This window comes from Triturus cristatus, chromosome 9 (genome assembly GCF_964204655.1).
Source record: "Triturus cristatus chromosome 9, aTriCri1.1, whole genome shotgun sequence".
Classification (NCBI taxonomy): domain Eukaryota; kingdom Metazoa; phylum Chordata; class Amphibia; order Caudata; family Salamandridae; genus Triturus; species Triturus cristatus.
The window spans coordinates 1019606012-1019633808 of NC_140592.1; the positions used below are offsets into that span (position 1 = coordinate 1019606012).

Here is a 27797-nt window from a genome sequence, read left to right on the forward strand (position 1 = left end):
ATGTCATGAGCAGTGCATTGCGGGGGCGCGAGTTATAGTTCGCTGTACTAACTATAACAGTGGAATTCCTCTGGTTTTGTCCGTGTGCAATGTCCAGCTAACTATAACGCCCCTGAAACCTATGGTTTTTTCAGTGAATTTCAAAGGTTTTTTAAATGCTAATTTCTAACTATAACGTCTGTAAAACCTATGGTTTTTTCAGTGAATATATATATCGGCTCGCAGAGGGAGAGCTACGGGCCGCCGGTTCGCAAAGGCACAGCAGCGTACTGGCTCGCAGAGGGACAGCTGTGGTATGACTTGCAGAGGGAGAGCAACGGGCCGACAGGCCTGCTAGCAAAGACACAGCTCCGAGCTAACAGGCTGGCTCGCAGAGGTAGAGCTGCGGGCCCGAGCTGCAAGCTGACTCGCAGAGGAAGAGCAACGGGCCGTCGGGCCTGCTAGCAGAGACACAGCTACGAGCTAACGGGCTGGCTCACAGGGATAGAGCTGCGGGCCCGACGGCTCGCTGGCGCAGAGCTGCGAGCCGATGGACTGGTTTCTAAAGGCATAGCCACGAGCTGCAATTGGTTCTAACCATGATATAACACAGATGCATCATCCTGTACAATATCAACAACAGACGAAACAATGTTGTGTAATGGCAGTTATTTTCTCTTGACTAATGAAAAATGCTACGGCATCTTAAAAGGTATTTCGTACACTGTGACTGTGTCACAACGTGTAGGTTGCTGTAAAAACGTGCTGTTTTCTCCCTCACTGGGGAGTTTCGATACCTCAATTTGGCCTTCCATTCCGACCTTGAAGGCAGAGTTTGACAAGCTGAGCCGAATAAGAGCCTTATTGTCCCAGAAAGAAGTTTCTCTCACTTCTGCCCGTGAGACTTATGTCCTGCAGGTGGCCAACACGAGAACAGAAGTTCATAATTTTTTAAACACTGATCTCCCACAACATTTTGGTGAGCTAATTCTTCTATTTTCAATGCTTCGCATACAACAGGGCTGGCGCATTTTTTTAAGCTTGTGGGATCCGGCCTTGTAACGTCTTTTCAAACTATATTTGGTGTGAGCCCTGCTTTCATTCATTCTATTTTCTCTAGTGTTTTCAGCGGGTTGCCACTTCAACTAGCTTTGGCTGCCGGACTTTTCCTCTTGACCTGCATGCTCAGAAATGGCTGCTCCACCTGTGCTCGTTAACAACCCAGCCCTACTACAGCTTCTTTGCAACCGCATGCTTGACTGTTACGGTACCTTGCCCCTGGCCACTCTCAGTGTGGCTTACAATTTGTCGTTCCGCTATCCCTGGTATACTTGCATCCAACCAGTGTTCTCATGCATGTCCTGTCCCTTCCAATGGGCGTTGGATCTATGCCTCACAAACACAGTGTCGCCTGACCCTGATTTTCCTTTACTGATGAACCCTTTGGTGAATCATGAGCATGAATGTTCCGTTATTGGTTTCATGGCATGTGCTGCTGCACTTGGTGTGCTAGCTCAGTGGGATGTATGTACGGCTGCACATGATTTCCTGCAACGGAGTTACATCGAGTATCACGCAAGTTGCCATGCTATGGTGCTGGAAGCACCGATAATCGATGAGCACGTTTGCTCCTTCGAATTGCTGAATTGGATGGCGTCTACTTTTTCAGACGGAAATAATGATTTCCTGTTGGAAGCTGTTGCAACTTACTGATCTTACACACTGATGGATTAATTTGGCGGTGCCACATGGGTTTTTTTTTGTGTTTTTTTTTCTCTTTCACCATGGTATTATTAAATGTTTCCGTTTTCAACCCTGTTGACATTCTTCGCCTACTTCATTTTCCTATATTGGATATCTGCTCTTCTTGGCACAGACTTTTTGGACTCTGTTCTACTTTGTTCACTGTGCGTAGGACCGCCCAAAGGGGAGGGTGTTGTGGGGGATACGAGGTGCCAATGAACGTTGCTAAGTTAGCATGAGTTCGTACCTTGCATCACAGCCATTTTAACCACTTTTTCCACACAACTGTAAATGCATTGGTTCTCGTAAACACTTCTGTTTTCGCGGCTTCGCATGGGAACTGTCTGCCTTTCACTATTTCTGCTGTGCACTGAGTTCTCGTCTGTACGCCGTGTTCAAGAGCAGAAAACAACATTGCTGGTTATTCAGCTTTGGCCCATCCCACGCACATATAGACATAACATGGAACAGACCTCAGCTTCTGAAATTTCGAGTGCTTTTAATATTTCCCACGAATTCTGAGAGGACCTGAGTCGCATTGTTCCAGGATATCTAATAATTGGTAGCTCCGCTGTAGTACGGAGAACGAATGAGATACTATAGCTAGCCGGATAGGGGTTTCTGTGCACTGAGGCGTGTTTTTAATACACCACAACATACCGAGGTCCTGGTTACCTGTGATGTGGGGAGCGAACCGCGAGCCGGTGATGTGGGGAGAGGGACGGTGAAAGGGGTATCTTGCACAGACAGAGCTGCGGTATATTTTCAGTGTTGCCGCGCAGAGGTAGAACTACGGACCCGATGGCTTGTAGACGGAGAGATGCGAGCTGACGGACCGAATCACAAAATGGCTGCAGACACTTCCTAGTTTCAACCATTCACAGCCAATCAGCCGCAAGCTTGTGCTCGTAACCCCTCAGCCAATCAGATATCAGAATTCCCAAATATAAATATCTGTCAAATTTGATATTTCTCAAAAACTACTGAACGGATTTACATCATTTAAACAAAAGCGTGCTTTCTGGACCAAGACCTTTCTCCCTGCCAAATTTGGCATAATTCCGTTCAGCAGTTTGACGTGTGGCCTTGTCTAAAGTTTCCTATGGAAAATGCGAGAAAACACGTTTTAGGACCCCATTTTTTCCTCAGCCCCCCCTTGACCAATCACCCCCAAACTTTCAAGATAGGAGCTGATCAAAAAAGAGAAACGTTTTGGAAAATTCCGTAAAGATTCCTCAAACGATGCTAAAGTTATAAGCACATGAAAAAATGCTTTTCCTATGGAAACGTGATCCTAACTATAATATATATATCTATATATCTATATATATCTATATATCTATATATCTATCTATATATATATATTCACTGAAAAAACCATAGGTTTCACACACGTTATAGTTAGGAATTAGCATTGAAAAAACCTTGCAAATTCACTTAAAAAACCATAGGTTTCACACATGTTATAGTTAGGTGGATATTTCATTCGTAAAAAACCAATGAAATTCCCCCGTTATAGTTAGTTCAGATAACTATAACTTGCGCGCCCACAATCCACTGCTCATGACGTCACATATTACATCACTCATGACATGGTCAGTGGCATCACTCATGACATCACTCATGACATCATCCTTGTGATAGAGTGGCGGTCGCGCGAGTTATAGTTATCTGAACTAACTATAACGGGGGAATTTCATTGGTTTTTTACGAATGAAATATCCACCTAACTATAACATGTGTGAAACCTATGGTTTTTTAAGTGAATTTGCAAGGTTTTTTCAATGCTAACTCCTAACTATAACGTGTGTGAAACCTATGGTTTTTTCAGTGAATTTGTACGGTTTTTTAAATGCTAATTTATTTATGTATTATTATTTTTTTTATATATTTATTTTACAATAAACTACGTTTATCGCACCCCGCGATTTTTCTTTTTTTTCTTTTTTTTTTCTTTTGTTTTTCACCGTGCGCGCACGGTGCGCGCACCCCCGCGATTTAAAAAAAACAGATTTTTTTTTTTGCCTTCGGGGTCCTTCAGGGACCCCCTGACAAAGGCTAGGGGGTCAGGAACTCTCTACCCTGCCCCCTTTTCACGTTCGCCACCTTCCTTTTTCACTCTCGCACTAAAAACAAACAAAATGGCGGCCGACACTTCCTGATTTCGACCGATTCGAACGTTGACTAACATGTAACCACCAATCAGAATTACGCTCGCGCACGTTAGGGTGCTCGCACGGTGCGTGCACGGTGCGCGCACCCTGCGCGCGTATAGATATATATATGCTTTTAAATGCTATTTTCTCAGGAAATACTGAACAGATTTACACCAGACCTGCAAAAGGCACTTCCTTGACCTTATGGCTACCTCTCTGCCAAATTTCACGTAATTCTGTTCAGCCGTTCGGGCTGTAGCTGCGACTAAAGGTCTTATGGAAAAATGCATGGGGAAAACGCGTTTTGGGACCCCCCTTTTTCTCGGCCCCCGCTTGACGAATCACCCCGAGACTTTCAGGGTAGGAGCTGAGTGGAGCGCCCCATTAGTTTTGAAAATTTTGCGAGGATTCGTCAACCGGCGCCAAAGTTATTCAAAATAGAATTTTCAGATTTCCTATGGAAACTCGGTCCTAACTATAACTATCTACTGGCGACCGCCAGTAGATTATTATATATATATATATATATATATATATATATATATATATATATATATATATACATATATATATATATATATATATATATTTTATTTTTTTTTTCACTGAAAAAACCATAGGTTTCACACATGTTATAGTTAGGAATTAGCATTTAAAAAACCTTGCAAATTCAATGAAGAAACCAGAGGTTTCACACATGTTATAGTTAGCTGGACATTTCACTCGTATAAAACCATTGAAATTCCCCCGTTATAGTTAGTTCACCTAACTATAACTCGCGCACCCGCAATCCACTGCTGATGACGTCACATATTACATCACTCATGACATGGTCAGTGGCATCACTGATGACATCTCAAATGACATCACTGATGACATCACTGATGACATCATCCAGTGAATGTGTGTTTTTCTGAAAATTAAATATGTTTTATATATGTATATCTCAAGGTCGATGGAAGAATAAATGGGTAAATAAGTGTCTAAATGGGTGATTTGTTTTTGAAAAATTGATTGTTTAACTGACTGATTAAGTGTATCATAGTGAATACATGGCTTAGTGCGTAATGTTTAAATATGTAAATATCAGTATCAGTCTCTCACTTTGTGTATAAGTGGCTGCATGGGTTGGTGAGTAGCTACATGGGTGTCTATATAGGTTATTAGTTGGTTTTTTGAGTATCAGTCTGAGTGTCTGCATGGTTCGGTGGGGGGGTTTTCCGTAGTGCATAGGTGCATGAATGAGTGACTCACTGTTTGTATGTGTTGAAAACAGCATGTGTGCAGGACTGTATGGGTGGATGAGTGTGTGTATGGGTGTGTTAGTGAGTGAATGACTGTCTCAATAGTGTCTTTATGAGTAACTACATATGTTTTAAACTATTATATGTGACTATTGGTGTATATAAGTGAGTATATGTGAGAGTGAGAGATTGAAAGAGTTCCTATATGAATAAGTATGTGTTTCTATAAGTGATTGTTTAAAAGACTAAGTATGTGTAAGTTTCTGTAGAAGTAAGTGTGGTGGTGTGTGTATAACTGTATATGCAAGTAAACGGATGTTTGATTCTTTATTAGCATGAGTGACTATGTGTGTGAGTAACTTTATGGATGAGTGGTGTTGTGTAACAGGATGTATAGGTGTATGAGTACATGTATGAGTGACTGTATAGGACTGTTGGTGAATGAGTGGATGTGGATGTGGATCTTACAATTACTGAGTAGGTTGTTGTAACTGGTATTGGTATGTCCACTGTTTTGAAAATTTTAATTTCTATTTTTGAATGTGTGTATCAAAGGTTATATTAGGGGAAGAGGAGGTCTGCCACTCTATCACAAGGATGATGTCATCAGTGATGTCATCAGTGATGTCATCAGTGGTGTCATGAGTGATGTCACTGACCATGTCATGAGTGATGTAATATGTGACGTCATCAGCAGTGGATTGCGGGTGCGCGAGTTATAGTTAGGTGAACTAACTATAACGGGGGAATTTCAATGGTTTTATACGAGTGAAATGTCCAGCTAACTAGAACATGTGTGAAACCTCTGGTCTTTTCATTGAATTTGCAAGGTTTTTTAAATGCTAATTCCTAACTATAACATGTGTGAAACCTATGGTTTTTTCAGTGAATTTGCAAGGTTTTTTAAATGCTAATTCCTAACTATAACGTGTGTAAAACCTCTGGTTTTTTCAGTGAATTTGTAAGGTTTTTTAAATCTTTTTTTTTCTTTTTCTTTTTTCTTTTTTTTTTTACAATATGCTACCTATGTATATAATCATTGATTTACTGTATCCTGCAATATAGAAAGATTAACCTTTTTTAAATAAATGGTTAGATATAGTTGAATAACATAGTTAATATCTTCTACAAACCTTTTTATTAAGAATTTTTTGCCGTGCGCGTACGGTAAGCTTCCGGTACGCGCACGGTACGCTTTATGTACGGTGCGCGTACGTAATATTTATGCTCCGTGTGCGCATGCGTACGCGATTTACGTACGCGTCCGTACTTCCTGTGCGACGCGTTAGCGCTTGCTCCCTACGCGTACGCCCGCGCGCACGTTACGCGGAACCGCCGTACGTGCGTGCGCGCGTGCCTCTAATGCGCATGCGCGCGTGCCTCTAATGCGCATGCACGTGTGAGCGTGTCTTACGTACGCGCATGCGTACTTTTACTGTGCACGTACGTTAAGCGTACGGAGCACGCACGGTAGATCATGTGATCCAGAAACAACACTTTTCATTGGTTTAAACTTGTTTCATTTCCAGAAACTTCCAACACCACACCCATTCCCCTCATTACTGCTTGTGATTCCCTAGGAGAAGGAGCTGGATTGTCTTTGGGATACAATGGCAGAACAGCAGTCCTCTTCTGGGAGTGAGCAGGGCAGCAGCATCATCAGACAGAGAAGGAGGAAACAGAAGAATTCTTTTGTTTGGGAATATTTCACATTTCCAGAGGGGCAGAAAAAGGTAAATGCTCCATTGGTCACCTGCTCACTTTGTGAGCGTGTGTTATCTAGAGGAAATCCAAGGAAGAAGTATTCCTTTGGAAATTACTCTATGTTTAGACACATTAGGGATGTACATCCCAGGACCTTTGCTCGACATACTGAAGCAAACCCTCCAGTAAGTCACCCGAGCAGATCCGCAGAAGCTCAGCCGAGTACATCTTCGGCAGCTCAGCCGAGCACTTCCTCTGCGGTGGGAGTATCACCATCTTCTGCTCCTCTGGACATCTACCCTCGGTTTCAGAGGGTACATATAAGGTGCAACACTTGTTACTCTCTTATTGCTATGGGGGAATCTAGTATTCCTCTAATAGACAATAAGATTGAGCAGCACAAGTGCTGTCCATTCTAATATTCCCATTCTTTCTTTCCTCTGTCCCTGTATTAACACAAGGGCTCTTTTAAAAGCCACCCTACCTCACAATTTTTTTTGTATTTATTTTATCAGTTTTAAAAAAAAAATTTTTTACCGTGCGCGTACGGTACGCGCACCTTTTTTTGCTTACCGTACGCGCACCCCGCGATTTAAAAACAAACAAAAAAAAATGTATTTTTCACACTTCTGGGTCCTTTTTGGACCCCCTGACAAAGGGTAGGGGGTCTGCAACTCTCTACCTTGCCCCCTTTTCACGTTCTCCACCTTTGTTTTTTAGTGTGAGACACACAAAATGGCGGCCGACACTTCCTGATTTCGACCGACTGGAATGTTTACTGTCATGTAACCACCAATCAGAATTACGCTCGCGCACGGCAGCGTGCGCGTACGGTATGCTTACCGTACGCGCTCAGTGCGCGCCTATAGATATATATGTACTTTTTACTGAAATTTTCTCAGGAACTACTGAACAGATTGACTCCAGATATTCAAAAGGCACATCCCTGACCTGAGGACTACCTCTTTCCCAAATTTCAAATAATTCTGTTCAGCCGTTCGGGCTGTACCTTGGACTAAAGGTCCTATGGGAAAATGCATGGGGAAAACGTGTTTTGGGACCCCCCTTTTTTCTCGGCCCCCGCTTGACTAATCACCCCGAGACTTTCAGGGTAGGAGCGGAGCGGAGCGCCCCACCTATTTTGAAAAATTCGCGAGGATTCGTCAACCGGCGCCAAAGTTATTCAAAATAGAATTTTCAGATTTCCTATGGAAACACGGTCCTAACTATAACTATCTACTGGCGACCGCCAGTAGATAATATATATATATATATATATATATATATATATATATATATATATATATATATATATATATATTTCCCTGTTTATATTTTATATCTGTATTTCTTTTCCACTGATATTGTGTGACTATATAACCAATGTACAGTGTTTTCTTTACACGTTAGATTTTGTATTATTATTCATGCTTCATTTAATTTTTGGGGTTCATTAGTTCTATTCTCGAGTTGTCATAACAACAACTCTAACATGACCTCTACTATGTCTATTGACTTTTCTGTTTGGTTGCTGTGACAACCACGAGAGAGTGACGAGACAATTATGTATAAATAATCTTGTTTGATCATTTGTTAACTGGATGCAGTGAACAAGGCGGCTGTTCCCGCCGAAACGCGTCTGTGCCATTTGGAATAAATCTTTCTTTGCTGTATACTCACGGAGTCGGTGCCTGTTTGTTGGACGCTGTCAGGATTGCAGAATATATATATATATATATATATATATATATATATATATATATATATATATATATATATATATATATATATATATATATATATATATATATTAGATCCAATCCTGGGTTTCTGTGATCTGAAGCAGGCGCTGACACCGTGGGTTTTCAAAGGAAAAGATTTATTTCATAACAATGTAGCCAGACGCGTTTCGGCGGAACAAGTCCGCCTTGCTCACTGTAACCGACCCAGTTTTCGTAAGTCATTTATACAGTCTCTACACCTGAAATTAATTAAACAGTTGCTTAGAAACGTTGTAAACAAATGATAAACATAGAGAAAGTCACAACGGAAGATAAGTCTTTCTTCCTATTCACAATATATATACAACTTGTCAGAAAACGGAATAGCTAGTTAACACCATCATAATTATAGCGCAATACTCATCAATAGTTAGAATATATTATTAAATAATAATACCTCGTCGTTCTTTTTATGAATGACATGTTTAAGAGAAAGAGTGAATATACTCAGTCAAAATATAAAGCCCCAGTGGGCAATCACCAATACTCCTTTGTTCTAACCCGATTGCTATTGATGGTGTAACTAAATCTAAGGAATTTGTAACCTGCTATTGATACCTATATTAGCATAAATTTAAAGTGATATTCCCTTGAACCAAGTGTATTTGAAACTCAGGTAACGAACATTGACTGACTGGGTCAGCAATAAAAGGATGGATCATCGAATCTTTTAAGAGGCAGTTATTGTCTTACAGATGCACATTTAATGCCTCATCAGCATTAAGGCCATTAGGAATCTTACTGTCCAGCAGGATAATATATCTGGACTCAAGTCTCCTTAGTGCCAGTTGTCTGTTCCCTCCCCTGATGTTTTTCTTCACACAATCAACAACAAAGTATGTCAGGTCTTCTGCTTTACCACTATGCATGTTGTTGATGTGACGGGCCACAGGGTAAGCTGGATCATTATTGCTAATGGCCCTTAGGTGTTGTAAAATTCTAACATGTACGGGGTGAATGGTACTACCCACATACAGTTTGTTACAAGTACAACGTAGCACATATATTGCAAATTCTGTTTTGCAAGTATAATGCTCACTGATCTCCAATGGGGTTTTCCATAAGGGAGTGGAGATTGAACTGATATTAACTCCATGCTTACAAGCTTTGCACTTTGTACACTTGAAAAATCCATTCTGACATTTTAACCAACTGGTGCCTTTGGTTTGTACAGGCGCATTACAGACTAGTTCATTTTTCATGGATTTCGCCCTCCTGAAAGTCAGTTGAGGGAGCTTAATACATGATGGTCCTATGACGGGGTCACATCTCACTATTGGCCAGTGCCTGTACAGGATTTGTCTCAATTTCTGGTGATATATGTTATATCCTGTAATAAGCCTTGGCGTTTGTGACGTCATTGGCGCAGACTTAGATCGTTTGGCTTCAGTTTTAAACAGTAATTCTTGTCTAGTAACTTTAGCACATTTTTGCTCCGCAGCTCGCAGAGTTTTATCTTTGTACCCTCTGTTGCTAAGTCTCTCAAACAAGTTATTCGTCGAGATTACCAGACTCTCTGTTGTACTGCAATTTCTTTTCATGCGCAAACATTCAGCATAAGGTATACTCTCAATCAATTTGATGGGATGAAAGCTTTGTGCATGAAGGATGGCATTTCCTGATGTTGTTTTTCTGTGTGTGCATGAATGCACTTTGTTGTTCATGGGGTATAGTTCTAAATCCAAGTATACAATAGAATGTTTGCTTATCGTGCCTGTGAATTTAAGATTTAACTCATTTTCATTAATGGCAGCAATAAACTCATTGGCACTTTGTTCACTACCCCTCCACAGGATGAAAATATCATCGATGTAACGCTGATACAACATGACATTATTAGACATTTGAACATTGTATGTCCTCCTGAGTACCTGCTCCTCCCACCAGCCCATATGCAAATTCGCATAACTGGGGGCGAAGCAGGTACCCATGGCTGTGCCCTGTGTCTGTCTATACATCAGTTTATCAAACATGAAAACATTGTTCTCTAAACACCATTCCATCATTTGCATTATCATGACAGTATGTGCATGAAGCTTCTTGTCCCTCATGCTCAAATAGTGTTTGGCAGCTCTGAGACCATCCGAATGTCTAATGCTCGTGTACAAGCTCTGTACATCTAGTGTAACCAGTAAATAGTCATCATGCCAGTTGCAGTCAAAAATCTTGGTTAAAAAATCTCCAGTGTCCTTGGTGTATGCGGGCAAAGATTGTACGAAAGGCTGGAGAAAGAAATCGATGAATTTACTGGTGTTTTCGAATAGGCTTCCTATGGCGGATATGATTGGCCGCCCAGGTGGACATTCTGCGTTCTTGTGGATCTTAGGTAACAAATAGAGTTGTGGTGTTACAGGGTAATCATTTTTGAGATAATCCAACTCATTCCTTGTTATTAGCCCATTCCTTCTCCAATCGTACAAGCTTGCATGGTATTTCTCTTTGATGCTTATGATATTAGTGGCACTGATCCTAGTGTAGCAGTTTTTGTCCGATAGTTGTGTTAGCGCTTCTTTATTGTACATTTCTAGGGGCCAAAGTACAATGTTGCCCCCTTTGTCTGACCATCTTACGACTATGTCGGAACGGTCCTTGATCTTGCGTAATACCTCTGAATATTCTTTGGGTTCTTTGTGCCTCCTTTTGTTGAAAGTACTGCTACTATGAAGTGCCAGGGATTTGAGGTCCTTGATCATTTTTTCTGCAAATAAATCAATGTTGTCCCTGGGCATCAACGGGTTAAAGATGGATTTAGGTCGAAAGGGTGTATTAACAGACACCCCCGTGTTATGATCCGATATACCACTTGCTTGCCCAGTGGGTTGTTCGTTTGCTGAGATCTCATTCTCCAATTCTGTCATGTCCTTTAGAAAAGTTAAGTCTGCCACGCTTAAAGTTCCAGGCTCTTGAGATGTAATACTCTCCTGATCTCTACTTTCTTGTCTTAGTTTGGTGTTGAAGAAATGTTTTCTTAGTTTCAATTTACGAGTGAAGTGATACAAATCAATCCTAGTTTGGATATAATCAAAGTTTGTTTCCTTGCAATATGAAAGTCCTAAAGCAAGGATACTTTCTTCATTTGGTGTCAGAGCCATAGTTGTAAGATTGACTACTGTGTTATCGTTTGTAGGTGTCCTGATTATTTCCTTTTGTTGCGCCTGTATGTTGTTCTTTCTGTTTTTCTTGCCCCATCTGCGGTTTTTCCGCCTTCTGCTCCTTGATTGTGAGCTTTGTTTGATGAGTATTCCTGTCTTTGAGGTCTTGGACGTAGACTCATCAGACGCTCTACACGTAAAAAACCAAGTTCCTGAATTGGTGTTGGTGCCTATATATTACCTACTGGCGGTCGCCAGTAGGTAGTTATAGTTAGGACCACGTTTCCATAGGAAATCCGCAACATTCTATTTTGAATAACTTTGGCGCCGGTCGACGAATCCTCGCGAATTTTTCAAAATAGGTGGGGCGCTACGCTCCGCTCCTACCCTGAAAGTCTCGGGGGGATTCGTCAAGCGGGGGCTGAGATAAAAGGGGGGTCCCAAAACGCGTTTTTCCCATGCATTTTTCCATAGGACCTTTAGACAGGGCTACAGCCCGAACGGCTGAACAGAATTACTAGAAATTTGGCAGAGAGGTAGTCCTCAGGTCAAGGAAGTGCCTTTTGTAGGTTTGGTGTAAATCTGTTCAGTAGATTCTGAGAAAATAGCCTTTAAATCAATATATATATCTGAGCCAGCTTACGGTGCGCTTACGGTACGCTTACCGTACGCGTACGGTGGCGTGCGCGAGCGCGATTCTGATTGGCTCTTAGATCTTAGTAAACATTCGAATCGGCCGAAACCAGGAAGCGGCGGCCGCCATTTTCTCTCTCGCACTGAAAGTGATTTCTAAAATATAAAGCCCAAAAACATGTAAAGGGGCTGTTTAGACAGCTCCCACACACATAGCCATGTTGAGGGAGTCCCCAAAGATCCCCCAAGGCCAAAAACGGAATTTTTATTTTTTTGGTAATTTCGCCGATTACGCTTACCGTACGCGTACGGTAAAAATTAAAAAAAAAAAAAAATTATCCACACTCTTTCCACCCCGTGTGCAATTGGTGCCCGCAGGGCACGAATTGTGCATGGCTTATTATAGATGAGATAAACTAAAATATTTAAAAAAAAAATAATAAAAAAAAAAATTATCCACACTCTCTCCACCCCGTGTGCAAATGGTGCCCGAAGGGCACCATTTGTGCATGGCTTATAAAATATACGAAAAATTAAAATATTACCTTTCAAAACGAAGTGCATCATATGTCCTCCATGTGCGCACGGTGCGCGAAGCGCATCGTGCGTACATGGCCCATCTAGCGTAACGTGGGCACGCGGTGCGCGCACGGAACGAACTGCGTTAAGTGGGCGCGCACGCCACGAATGGCGTAAAGTAACTTAGCATTTAAAAAACCGTACAAATTCACTGAAAAAACCATAGGTTTCACACACGTTATAGTTAGGAATTAGCATTTAAAAAACCTTGCAAATTCACTGAAAAAAACATAGGTTTCACACATGTTATAGTTAGCGGAAAGTTTACTGATAAAAAACCAATGAAATTCCCCCGTTATAGTTAGTGCAGGCAACTTTAACTCACGCGACCGCAATCTTCTGCTGATGACATATGTGATTTATGAAAAAAAAATATTTGTAATATATGTATAGCTAAAAATGTATGGAAGAAGACATGGGCAAATAAGTGTCTAAATACAGTATTAGCATCAGCAGAAGATTGCGGTCGCGTGAGTTATAGTTGCCTGCACTAACTATAACGGGGGAATTTCATTGTTTTTTTTATCAGTAAACTTTCCGCTAACTATAACATGTGTGAAACCTATGGTTTTTTCAGTGAATATATATATATATATATATATATATATATATATTGCTCCAACTCGCCTTCAATTCTCTTCCTCAAGAACAAACGAGCGTGGACTCAAGAATCCTGTGCATATTCATTATTCAGCCAATTCCGCCATTACGCGTTTCGGGCGATCCCGCCCTTGATCACATGACCCTAGATATATATATATATATATATATATATATATATATATATATATATATATATATATTCCAACTGCAAAAACACCCAACGATTGGAGGCCTCTAATCGTTGGGTGTTTTTGCAGTTGGAATATATATATATATATATATATATTCACTGAAAAAACCATAGGTTTCACACATGTTATAGTTAGCTGGACATTTTACTGATAAAAAACCAATGAAATTCCCCCGTTATAGTTACTGTAGGCAACTATAACTCACGCGACCGTAATCCTCTGCTGATGCTAATACTGTATTTAGACACTTATTTGCCCATATCTTCTTCCATTAAATTTTAGCTATACATATATTACAAATATTTTTTTTTCATAAAGACACATATGTCATCAGCAGAGGATTACGGTCGCGTGAGTTATAGTTGCCTACAGTAACTATAACGGGGGAATTTCATTGGTTTTTTATCAGTAAAATGTCCAGCTAACTATAACATGTGTGAAACCTATGGTTTTTTCAGTGAATTAGCAAGGTTTTTTAAATGCTATTTCCTAACTATAACGTGTGTGAAACCTATGGTTTTTTCAGTGAATTTGTACGGTTTTTTAAATGCTAAGTTACTTTACGCCATTTGTGGCGTGCGCGCCCACTTAACGCAGTTCGTTCCGTGCACGGTTTTTATCAACTTTAATAAGCCCTGTACATTTGGTGGCCTTCGGCCACCAAAAGCACAGGGGGTGAGGTCAATGTAGATAGTGTTTTTTTTATTTCGATTTTATAATTTCATGTTGCCAAAATTACGTTTTTTTTCTCTATTAATAAGCCCTGCACATTTGGTGGCCTGCGGCCACCAAAAGCACAGGGGGTGGGGTAAGTGTGGATAGTGTTTTTTTTATTTTTATTTTTTTACCGTAAGCGTACGGTAAGCTTACGGTAAGCGTACGGTAAGCGTACGGTAAGCGTACCCCGCGAAATTGCCGAAAAAAAAATAAAACCGTTTTTGCTCTTGGGGGATGTTTGGGGACTCCCTCAACATGACTATGTGGGAGGGAGTTGTCAAAACAGCCCCGTAACATGTTTTTGGCCATCATGTTTGATAAACAACACTCAGTGCGAGAGACAAAATGGCGGACGCCGCTTCCTGGTTTCGGCCGATTCGAATGTTTACTAAGATCTAAGAGCCAATCAGAATCGCGCTCGCGCACGCCACCGTAAGCTTACGGTAAGCGTACGGTAAGCGTACGGTAAGCGTACCGTAAGCGGGCTCAGATATATATATTGATTTAAAGGCTATTTTCTCAGAATCTACTGAACAGATTTACACCAAACCTACAAAAGGCACTTCCTTGACCTAGGGACTACCTCTCTGCCAAATTTCTAGTAATTCTGTTCAGCCGTTCGGGCTGTAGCTCGTTCTAAAGGTCCTATGGAAAAATGCATGGGAAAAACGCGTTTTGGGACCCCCCTTTTATCTCAGCCCCCGCTTGACGAATCCCCCCGAGACTTTCAGGGTAGGAGCGGAGCGTAGCGCCCCACCTATTTTGAGAAATTCGCGAGGATTCGTCGACCGGCGCCAAAGTTATTCAAAATAGAATGTTGAGGTTTTCCTATGGAAACGTGGTCCTAACTATAACTACCTACTGGCGACCGCCAGTAGGTAATATATATATATATATATATATATATATTCCAACAATGCTGTAATTCCTCCTTTCTTGAATCCCCAGCAACCACGGACACAAAATGAGCTTCAAAACCGGTCATTTAATGAGAGCAAATAGGCAAAACAATTACTCTACGCGTTTCGGGATCACACTCCCTTGATCACGAGTGTGATCCCGAAACGCGTAGAGTAATTGTTTTGCCTATTTGCTCTCATTAAATGACCGGTTTTGAAGCTCATTTGGTGTCCGTGGTTGCTGGGGATTCAAGAAAGGAGGAATTACAGCATTGTTGGAATACGTAGAGGTTTGCCACCTCGCTGCGGACCACCATCACAAGTGAGTAGGGGGAGGGCTAACGGTAGCGGTTCGCTACTATTGCGGTTTTTGATATATATATATATATATATATATATATATATATATGCACACCACCATCCTGAAGTAATCGTAGTCTTGATCACATCAAACAGGTACGGACCACCGCATGGATAGTTAATTCTTCATTTTATTTTAGCAGATTCAAAAAAAGTGCAAATGCAAGTGCAAAATCAATACGAGCAAGTGCCCAGCATGACGCGTTTCGACTGCACACAGGCAGTCTTGATCACATCAATATATATATTCATTCACTAAAACCAAAGGTTACAGGGACGTTATAGTTAGGCTCAGATTTCACTGGTACAAAACTATTGAAATTTAGTAGTTATAGTTACCAGAGCTAACTATAACTTACCCCCTCACAATGCACTGCTTATGACCTCACATATTACTTATGACCTCACATATTACATACCTCATGACATGGTCAGTGACATCACTGATGACATCTCAAATGACATCATCCACAGAACCACTCACACACCCACTCATAGGGGGAGCAAAACATCACAAAAGCAGCTCGGGGAGGGGAGCCATGTGCGCCCCCTTTCCCCATTTCGTACACAAACAATTACCCCCCCGAGACCTGGCCTACCCAGGGGGCGAATAACAAGCGCAGAGACCGCGCTTGTTTTTTTTTTAGTTTTGCCATAAAATTCGTGGATCCACCCACGATTTAGTAGCAAATTGAAAAAAAATTACCACACCTAGGGGTCTGAGTATTCCTACCCTGCCCACTTTTCTTTATTTTTAACGTTTTTGTGGGACTTGGCTGAAGCCAAATCCCAAGATGGCTGCGAACACTTCCTGGTTGGAGTTTTGGCAACCAATCAGATTTCAGCACTGGACTGTCGGATCCACAGAGGATCCGTGCCCTTAGATATACAAATTTGGATTTCGGTTAATGTCTCTAAAACTACTGAACGGATTTACACCAAATTACAAAAAAGGCTTCTTTCTGGGCCAAGAGCTAGCTTTCTGCCAAAATTGGTGTAATTCCCCCCAGTAGTTCGCGCTGTAGTTGTGTTCAAAATCCCTATGGGAATTAACATGGGGGATCCCTCCTTTTTCTCGGTCCCGACTTTACGGATCACCCCGAAACTTTCAAGACAGCAGTTCACGTGAGTGTTGAATGGTTTGGGAAAAATGTTGTGAAGATTCGTCAAATTGCACCAAAGATATAGGCAAGTCAAAAAACGCTTTTCTCATGGAAAGTAGGTCCTAACTTTATCTACTGGTGACCGCCGGAAACAACATAAGACAATATAACTAAAGTTTTTGTATCTTACCCTTCTAGGCAGATAGAGATTACTCAACTTGTCAGTCCTAGTATCCCAGAGCTACTTCATAGTGAACAGAGATATCTTAGTCTGCTTTTAGCACTAATTTGAAGGTCAGTCTCTCACCTCATCCATGGACAGGCCTATCACAGAGGTGGCTTGCTTTCCCATCTTCTCCTTGGTAGAAGATGTCACAGCATTGGCATCAGCATCACTAGCAGACAAAGGGCGTTGACGCTGCAAAAAAACATGACAGAGAATTATGGCTAACTTAATTGCCTGAACTCTTCTCTACCCAGAAGAGAGTCAGCACCACAACAGTGCAAGGATAAACTTCCCTGCTGCTGGACTCTCCACCCCTCTGCATTAATGCCAGGATATACTCACCACTAAATTAGTGCCAGGATTTACAACCCTGTTACAGTTAGTAGCATCTAGTGCCCATAGCATAAGAGTATCGATTCATGTGAATCTATAATCCTTCCACAAGGGCACTTATGCACTGATTCATACCTTCGTTGTGCAGAGCTTACCCCAGATAGCATTTATGGATTAGAGACCAGTAAAGAAGGAGAAGAAAATACCCAAACTAACCACATGCAAAGGAGAATCCTCAAACGCAAGCAGGGATGGATGAGAAATAGATGATTGAAAAAACAGCAAAGTAAAGGGAATGCATGTGGGCACCGCTGAACATTAAGTATGCCAAAATGTCTGTTCACTTATTTACTTTAAAGGTGTTCTCTTGCCACAAAGTGCCCACATGCTTGTCCCAATGTACCATAGAAGAGAATACCGGTGAAAGTTGGCAACGCTTCATTTGTTGTAGTCCAACATTCTGATATGATTCTGAGAAAAAGGAAAGTGCCAATTACCATTGTAGGACGAAATAAAAATGTGCAGATTGAATAGAGCACAGTGCTTGTTCACCCCTGCAGGGCCTTCCCTAAAAAAGAGGTGCTTGTAAGAGATGATTTGAGGTGTCTTTTAGAATTTGGGCTCTTAGAAGCACCGCTCTTCTATGGCGAGCCTCAACAGCTTAAAGAAGCGGTTAAAAAACTGCCACCCAAGAGTGGTGACAAATGAACATTACTCACCACCCTGGAGCTCGTGGTTCGAGTCTGTGCAGAAAATGGCCGCTGGAACAAAATAACATGAAAAGGAGCACTGAATTGGAGAAGGGAATAAGAGCCAGATAACTGGTAAATGAAAGAAGAGCGGTCAGACTGGGAGTAAAAAGAGTTTTTGAACTGGAAGAGGCCAGAAGAGATTAGGACAGCTGTTGAGAGTCAGATGTTCCCAAGTATTGTTAGGTTCAGAGAGGGGACATATCCCTGCGGCAAGTTCCTTCCGTTCAACAGCAAAAAGCAGCTTACATGGTTTATTTTTTGTAAACGCACACTCCATAGCAATATGACCACGTGCCAGGAAAAGCAAAGTCTAAAACAAACGTGAAGAACTGAGGCAGGTTGGCGCCAGACAGCAGGGAGCCAAGAAGGGTGGGGATCTGAGGAGCCCCCAGTTTCCCATCGAGAATGTGACTGGTGCTTTGTTTAAATTAGCCAATCAGAATTGCTCTCTCCACGGTAAGCAATACTCTTCAGAGTAAAGTGCTTCCCTCCAAACAGCCATTCATTGCCACAAAACGATAAAACAACTTGAATGATGAAGACCAAGACATAATCTTCAAAGTTCACAACTAAATCACAAGACCAGCATTTAAGAGATGCACCTCGGCAGCAGAATGACACAGCTTTTTCTGAGAGAATAATCTCCCCGCCCTCTTTATATACATTGAGGTATTTCTTCAGACATTTATCAGCTATGTTTATGACGCAAGAATAGACATTGAAATAGTTTTTTTGTATTTTTTTTTTATAAAACAAATTGTTAGTTTTACCTGCTTTACAAACAGATATTGGACAATTAAAAGCACTTAGGAACAACACCCTCAGAATATTTTCTCATTCGTGGCTATTTCTTTGTACATGCATTTTCCATGCAACGTGTCTACACGGAGTATAGTTTGCACATGCTTAGCAAGACAGTTTGTGTTCGGTCTTTATTTAAAATGGTGCTACAGTCTCTGGAAAGGTCGTAAAGCTCCCGATTGTTGTTGGGGGGCTTCCACGACATGGATGATGGATCAATCAGTAAAATGAACAAGCATTTGCAATGCAATAGGTATAGCATTTGCGAGAGGTTGAGTTATTGGCATTGGAAATGACAATGCTTTTTATTTATATGTTTTGATAATTAACACATAAATAAAAGGCATTGTCATTTACAATGCCAATAGCTCAAACTCTGTAAATGCGAGACCTATTCAAAGAAGCGCCCGCCATTGTCCCGGGCTGCTTGGAAAGTATGCTGTGCCTGCAGTAGGAGAAACTATTTAAAGAAAATAGTGCTTATAGACTAAAAAATACTCACCGTGTAACAAACAAAGTATAAGGGCCAGTCCTCATGGGAGGTTACAAATGAAGACAAGGCGGTACTAAGGAGGGACTAACAAGCAATGCATGAATCAGAAGTCAGCATTTATGAAGGACAATGACATAAGCCAATGACAAATATAGGTGGAGAGTAGGCAGGGCTTCTATTCCATACTCAAATACAGCATGGCTCGCAGAGCAGCGCATGCGCTGACCAGGTTTAACCTAAAAAAGGAAAGTGGCTAAGACAGGTTTGTTTGTACTTCGAAATGGGAAACAGCATTTACGACGAGATAAATACATTGCATGCCTTTGCCTCACATTATTTTAGCACGCCTATTTTTACCGCGAATATGCATTTACAACGCATGCCAATACCACGCATTTAAGGTAAGTTGGAGTTGGAGGTGTGGGGGGTCTCCCCCCACAAATACATTGTTTTTAAACCTAAAAACAATGTGTGGTATTGGCATGCAATGTAAATGCATAATCGCTGTAAAACATGCGTGCTAGAAAATGTGAGGCAAAAGCATGCGATGTATTTACTAGCATTGTACCATCCTACAATCAGACACTGCCAGAGATGGATCTAGTGATGGATACTCTGGGATGAAAAAGAGAAAAACAATTTCCCAGTGGGTGGTGAAAAAAACGGACACATTCTCAACATGGAGGGAAAAATCATATACCGAGTAGAGTAAAATGCAGGAGAGGGAAAACAAGAAGTGCAAAGTAAGCCATGGCTGTCAAAAATAAAGAAAAGGAAGGATACATTTTGATAAAATATGACTTTCGCGGCTAAAAAAGAGCGTCTGAGAGGGCAGTCAGGATAATCCTGGGTAAGGTCTTGGGTCTCACCTGGAACAATAGGGAATGGAGTGCTCTTTCATGAACAGAAGTGAAACCAATCAATTGTTTTAAATCAATGTGCCCACCTATCCCCTCTATTTGATGTAAAAGGTTGATGAGAGTGCCTTATACAAGTGCCTTATACATTGACAGATGTTAAGGGGTTAAAATGTACAACTAGAGCTGAAAAAAGCCAGAAGCAAGTCCCCAACCTCATGTTCAGAGTCGGGGTTTTCAGAAAGAAAAGAAGAAAAGAGAATTCTGGCAGCAGTCATGGCGAGGGGGATGAGGAAAATGAATGACAATGTTTTATCACATCGGACCTATCAAAACAAAGGGGAAAAACAGTGGGCAGCTCTGAATGCAATCAAAATGGAAATTATAGCTAAGATGTAGTGGTTGGCTCACTCTAACAGCAAAAATGAGGATCACACAATAAAATAAGCATTCCCTCTCCTCCTTCCGATATGTTCCGACTGCAGGTCAGGGCACGGACTGTCTCTTGCAGTGCAGTGGCTAAACTGGTGGAAGTCAGGGTGCAGGTCTACAAGTACGATCTGCATATGACTCACATATAAGTCCTTTTCTCTCAGTTTAGTGAGATGGGGCGACCTCTTGCCCCACACCAATCGCACAGCTACATTGCGCTTCCATGGTATACTGTTCAACTTTTAATCCATTGTTAATCCGTTTTCATCATGTACTCCAACATTTTTAAACCTCTGTTGTTGCTCAATTTATGATCTGTTCCACACGCGGGATATAATGCTACTGATACATGTATTTATGCATGCAAATGGTATTTCTGTAGCACAAACCTGGCCAAAAGGCAGCAGAACGCTCTACATGGTAAAAGACAGTATAAAGTCAATGAGAATTAGGAATGGAAGCTGGGATGTGGACGGGTAATGTACTGCGATGTAATGTTCTTTAATGAGGTGAGTCTTCAACTCTTTCCTAAACTGAAGTAACATTGTGGAGGTCCTGATAGATACAGGGTTGCTGTTCCAGATCCTGGGACGCTCCTGATGGGTACAGAGATGCTGCTCCAGATCCTGGGGGCATAATTAGAAAAGGCCTGCTGCCCTTTTTTTGTTTTCTGTTCATAGTCTGAAGTTTAGTTTGATGGTGTCTTGGCTGCAGATGTGCAGTTAAGACGCTGGAAATCCAAGTCTGGATGATGTGCAGTCAATGTTTGAGGCTTTGTCTGCCTGAAGCAGAGGAAACTTTCAAGTAGACTTGTGCATCTTTGTCGTATAGGTAAATCTTGATGCTGCTATCTGTGAGCACAACACCAACAGACTCCATATAAAGGTTCAAGATGATTGGAGACAATATGGAACCCTGAGTGGACTCAGGAGGTGATAGAGATCTTTTGTGACCTGGACGTTCTCATGTGAAAAAACTGGCAGCGGTTGGAAAGGTAGGAGGAGAACCAGTGAAGAACATTGACAGTGATTCCCATTTGAGACACCAGGGTGCAAATGAGATGTGATGGTCAACTGTGCTGAAGGCAGCTGAGATGTCCAGCAACATGAGAACGGTTGTATAAACTACAACATCGGCATACTTCTGCAAGATTTGCTTTCCTACCTATGGGTGACATCAGTGAACTCAGTTCCGTGCCCCAGTGCTGAATGTGGTAGACAGGTTATTGTAGCCCCGTAGAACCCAATCCAATACAGTGATGAAATAGTGTCATTGCTTTTGGGTTACTAACAATCACTATAAAGGGATCAGGGGCATTGTGGTAACAGAAACAAACCTATTTAGTTATTCACAATATTACACGCACACTGCACCAAGATGAATAGACACTTTAAATAAAAAGCATTTATTAAGACGGGAATAACCTGTTTCTTAGTACATCTAAAACAACTACACAGGAAACCATAAAAACAGCAAAAAAGCACATTGTGAGCAAAAGTAATAAAATTCACATTTCTAACAATGTTAAAATGTCATCTAAAACCTAACACCCTAAAATCTACTTCTATGTGCTACACTGAAAGAGCATAAAAAGTAGAGCAGCTTGCAGTTTAGAGTTTCTAAGTGAGAAGCAAGGCACTGCATACCCTGCTGATAGCATAAGCTGTTGTTATCAGCGGATGCATATAGGCAGTGCTTCCTGGCAAGAATAGAGTATCAGCCTTCCTCTGGGACTTGGCTTTATCAGTAGTGAAAAAGATGTTGCATCTTCAAAGTATGCCGGCAGTAAGGGAGACCGTCTTCAGGCAGAATCTCGTGTGATAATGTGGGTGAAGGACCTCTCAATTCAGTGGTCAAATGGCAGACCTTATACACTAAATCTTTATCAGAGACTGGAATTTCTGACGTAGAGTACTTCAAATCAGACTACACTATCTTGACTACATGTCAGGACTTGTTCTTATTTGACTTAGACATGGTGATAAGTAGACACTTGAACTAGATTTATGTTGCATCAGGTTTTATATCTGTCATCAGTCGAACGACCTGATACTTCCATAGTTCTTAGAAAGATAAGCTCAGACGACATCTGCATCATATGGCAGTCATGACAATGATTCTGCATAAAGGGAGAAAGATGGCAACCTCCATGATCTAAAATAACGGCTTTGTGATCTAAAATGGCAACGAGGCCTACCTGAAATAAAGTTAGATGAGCTGGGACTTAGGGGCTTTACATCAAAGAGGCAGCAGTCATCTTCAACAGTGGCCAAGAGGGCATTATCTATGATGTGCAAGATAGCAGTATTCATGCTGCAGCATGGTCTGAAGCCAGACTAGTAGTTGTCCAGGAGATGTTAGCACTGATGTGATTTTGTAGATGAACATAGAATACTTTTTCAATGATCTTGCATATGAATGGTAGGTGAGTGATGGGCTGGTAATTTACAAGGTCATCAGGGTCTAGTGTAGGTTTGTTTGTGTGTGAGTATCTGGCATGTCTTAAGAGCTTTTACAAAGATGTCTTGAGCGAGGGAGGTACTGACAATGGAACTGTCATAAGCAGTGGCTTTGAGGGAGATGAGTATGTCAGTGAGATATGGGAGAGAGGCATTTAAAGGCCACCATTGCAGGATTCTACAAGAAGGGTTGGATGTAAGAGAGCTTTCTGTTTCACTTGATGGCTTTATTGATGGTGTTAGTATAGCACTTTACTTTGGCTTACGTCATGAAGTGACTGCTTGTTAGAGATCCTTGTGAGATCTATATTTCTTCAAGTTTCTTTTCTTTCTGTAGCTAGATCATTTATGTGAGCAAGGTGTTTAGAATACAAGAGTGCTGAAGGCTTTGGCTTGCATTTGCATGTTGTAATTGGAGCGTGGATTTTGGCATTGGTTTTTAAACAATTGTTGAAGTTTAGAAGTATGTTGGTATCAGACCTGAAGTTGATAGGGAAAAAGAGGAGTTCAAGCATTAGGTTTTCTATGGAGATGTACAGACGTTGCTTTTGGGAGGATGGTGAGCAGGGAGACAAGGAGGACAACGTGGTGGGTCCAGTCCAGGGGTATATGTGGTTTGCACTGGATTGATGGTGATGTTGAGAAGACAAGATTGAGGATATTGCCTTTAGAGTGTGTTGGTTGTGTGCAGTGGTGTAGCCAGACCATGTGGCTGCATTTGCTGCCTGCGAGCGCGGCATGTAAGAGCAGGGGGATGCTGGTGGGTCCCGCAGTAGCCACAGCCGCAAGTAATAGTGCAGGGGGATGCGGAAGGGGGAGGGGTTTGCTGGCGATTCCTGCGGCAGTCGCAGGTAGGGGCAGTGGGGGGTTGCTGGCGATTCCCACAGTGACCGCAGATAAAAGTGGGGGAAAACCCGTGCCGCCCGGGCAGACAGCCCCCCCTTGCTACGCCACTGGTTGTGCGACGTGTTGTACCATGTAGAGGGTATTAATGAGGTTGAAGAGGGTATATCTTGTTGTTTTTATATTTTGTTTTTAGCTTGTATTGTCTGGGAAGTTGATGTCGCCAAATAAGATGGTGAGAGACCTGAAACATTCATCAGTTAACTCCTTGTTCTGCCTAGGAAGCCTGTAAATGAGATGAAAGGTGGCAGTTTGAGCTGCAGAGAGTGGGGAATGGCATGTTATCAGCTCCATGGAATTGACTTTTACTTGGTTGTCTAGGGTGTGGGCCAGGAAGACTTATGGATGACAGAAAGGTATCCTCCCCTCTTAAATGCACTGTCAACACAATGGATGCTATAGCCTGTGGGTATAAGGACATCTAGGATGTGCAAAGATGTGGGTGTGAGCAATGTTTCTGTAATGAAGGAGTCAAACGTGGATAGATGATGCGGTCTGCGGTGTCTAGTGCATATACTACTGCAGATCGAGCATAATGAACATGAGTTGGAATGTGTGTTCTGTAGTTTGAGGGTGTGATAGTGGAATGTGTACGAGTTTGGGTCTATGTATTGTGAGAATAATATGAGAGTGTCTGGGTCGTCTACATCTGGGTGTGACTGTGGTGACTAACAGTTTGGGGTGCTGAATGGTGCACATGATTTAATGTTACCTTGTAAGTTTGACTTGAAAACGGGTTCTGGACCAAGGCCATGGTCTTGTCTGTGGCTAACCTTTGTTCAGGACGCCCAGGCAAAAGGGCGCCCTGAAGTGTTGATGACGTATGGAAAAGGCATGAGGTGATGCCACTTCCTTTAAAGATGGATCATGGGAAACGCAGTGGGGTCACTTCCTGTGCAGATGGATGAAGAGTATTTCCACAAGTCTCATGTCACTGGTGATGAAAGATTCAAGAGGTTTGTGAACCAAATTAAAGACTCAATGACTCCATATGGCTGAGGCTGTGAAATGGTTGGAATGAATTTAAAAACCATGAAATTGTTGTAGACCACTACTGAAACCATGCATGATTCCAATTGGGGTACAATGGATAATAGCATGAAAGATGGAGAAAAAAAAAGTGGGTAGGATAATGCGGACCACAACCAAATAGCAAAATCACAGCCTTGTACCTTTCTACTGAGACCCTGGGACATCCTTATAGACTATCCAGACAGTGCTTAGAAAGGCCCATGCTACTGAAGATTGAGTTTTTAAGAAACAAGATTTAGGTGCAGCTGCTAGTACAGCCAATCTCATAAAGAAGGAAAATTATAGGGGTCTAATGCTAGATGTATGGCATGCTACCATCAGCACCTGTCATAAAAGGTTTCAAATAAATCATGGAGCATCCAGTACCGAGTCTTGATTTTGAAAATGACACTGGGAAGCAGAGGCATGGGAGGGGCATCCATAAAGGAACATGCTCTTCCAATTTAAGATGAAGGTATCCATTATAGATTTGGGATACCCATCCAGGAACCATCCAAGAGTGCTGTAGTAGTTTTGTCTAGCTATAAACAGATTCACCCCAAAATATAGCTTAGTGGACTAATGCATTTATTGAAGAGGTCTGTGTGTAACCAGAAGGTTGCATGTTCGAATCCTTTTAGGTTCACTGAACTTTTCATCCTTCTAAGCTCAATAAAATGAGTGCAATTGAATTGGGTAATAATTAACAACAGTTGTCAGAGGTGACAAATTCTAGAGTGTACTATATACGTGTTTGCCTCTTGGAATACCCCACCAGGTGCACAAAAGAAACACGCTGAAGTAGCTGCTTGTATTCTTAGAAGAAGCTCAAAGCAGAGATGATGCTCTCCAAACTGTACACAGGTGAATCAGTGAGGACTTTTATCTGAGGGTCCAGAGAATTAAATGGAGCTCCTTCCTGTTAGTTTGTTATTTGCGACAGCCTGAGCAGGTAATGTCAGATCTCCTGATAGATAGATTTTTCAGGTCTGATTCTTGCCTCCTAGCAAATCTAAGACAGAGTTGCTTCAAGTACATTTTGTAGGCTATTAAACAAAGCTACCTTAATGCAGGAGGTTATCAATCTTACTTCCCTTTGGGGACATCACCCCATTTTTATTTTATTTATTTAACATTCTTATATAGTGCAGTTGCCATCAGGCACAGCCCCAACGAAAAAATTCTATTAGCTGAGAACCCACGATCAGTTCCCCACATTGACTGAAAACCCAAGACTATAAAGCAAGGAGGGGAACCTGTGAAGGAAATCAGAGGCCTTCTGTGGTGAAGGAGCATTTACCAATCATCGGAATAAGGGAAGGTATGGAATTGTGCTGGCACTTGAAGGCTGCAACCACAGAAATCACCATGAGAAAGAACTGCACGACTGAGCATGGCCAAAAGGGGTGAATTTGGAACGAGTAATGATAACTCCCAAACAACAAATCTCTGCAACCCCCAATGTGTGAAATCACAAAAAACGGTCATTCTTGGGATCTGAAACATACAGCCGTGACCCACTTGCGCCTCTGACAACATGTGCCTTCGTGTCCCTCAGGGTGCATCCCTCAGCCCCACTCTTTTCAACACTTACATGACACCCCCGGCCAACATTGTCAGATCACACAGACTCAACATCATATTGTATGCAGACGATACTCAACACATCCTCTCCCTCTCCAAGGACCCCACCACCACCAGAACCAGCTCCCACAGATGCATAAGGAGCGTCGTCGACTGGATGAAGAACAACTGCCTGAAGCTCAACACTGATTTTTTATTTACATGTTGTGTGTGTTAACTACTGTATAATGTAAATGTATGTCAGTGGTTGCCAAATAGTGAGGTCAGTGCAAACTGAGTGCCAACCACCGCATGTGCAGATCTATCATTGGGGACAGTTTGCTGTTTTTAATTTTACGCGTTTGTCTTCTACTATGTGGTCTTTTAAGTTGGATAGTAAAAAGTTTCTCTACATCTATACCAGGTATTTATCTTTGAGGAACACCTGCAATATACATCACAGCATAGTTGTGGGGTATGTTCACCCGGCCCGTATTAGTCCTGAAGAAGTGCTGTGAATCTGCTCTGGACTGTTAAGCGCAAAATATGTTGACCTGATTACACCACACAAAAAAATTCACAGCTACTTGGGCACATTATGCCCCTACAGTAGCCTTAACCATTTTCTGATCTTTTAAGCCTGCCAGGAGAACCTTCATCCTGGACTCCACCCTCTCCATGACCAGACAAGTCAACGCAGTCTCCTCGTCGTGCTTCAACATCCTGCGCATGCTACGAAAGATCTTCCGGTGGATCCCCACCGAGACCAGGAAGACGGTCACCCAGGCCCTCGTCACCAGCCGTCTGGACTACGGCAACTACCTCTACGCCGGAACCACCGCCAAACTCCAGAAAAGACTTCAGCGGATCCAGAACGCCTCAGCACGACTCATCCTGGACATCCCCCGTCGCAGCCCCATCTCCGGACACCTGAGAGACCTGCACTGGCTCCCGGTCACCAAGAGAATCACCTTCCGTCTCCTCACCCACGCACACAAAGCCCTACACAACCAAGGCCCAGGATACCTCAACAGCCGCCTCAACTTCTACGCTCCCAAACTCCAGCTTCGATCGACCGGCCACGCCCTCGCCACTGTCCCCCGCATCCGAAGAGCCACCACAGGGGGACGGTCCTTCTCCTTCCTCGCCGCCAGGACGTGGAACTCCCTCCCGACCCACCTCC

General features: G+C 42.1%; 1 protein-coding gene across 8 annotated transcripts in view; it reads right to left on the reverse strand.

Moving 5' to 3' along the window:
• The window catches only part of TTLL5 (tubulin tyrosine ligase like 5), a 1306640-nt gene that overhangs the window by 874700 nt on the left and 404143 nt on the right, over positions 1-27797 (reverse strand). For all 8 annotated transcript variants that reach the window (XM_085626706.1, XM_085626705.1, XM_085626700.1 and 5 more), the window contains 2 exons: positions 18063-18104; positions 17092-17202 (listed from right to left, as the gene is read on the reverse strand). In XM_085626706.1, coding sequence (XP_085482832.1) covers positions 17092-17202; positions 18063-18104 — 153 coding nt within the window. The remainder of the gene's footprint in view (positions 1-17091; positions 17203-18062; positions 18105-27797) is intronic.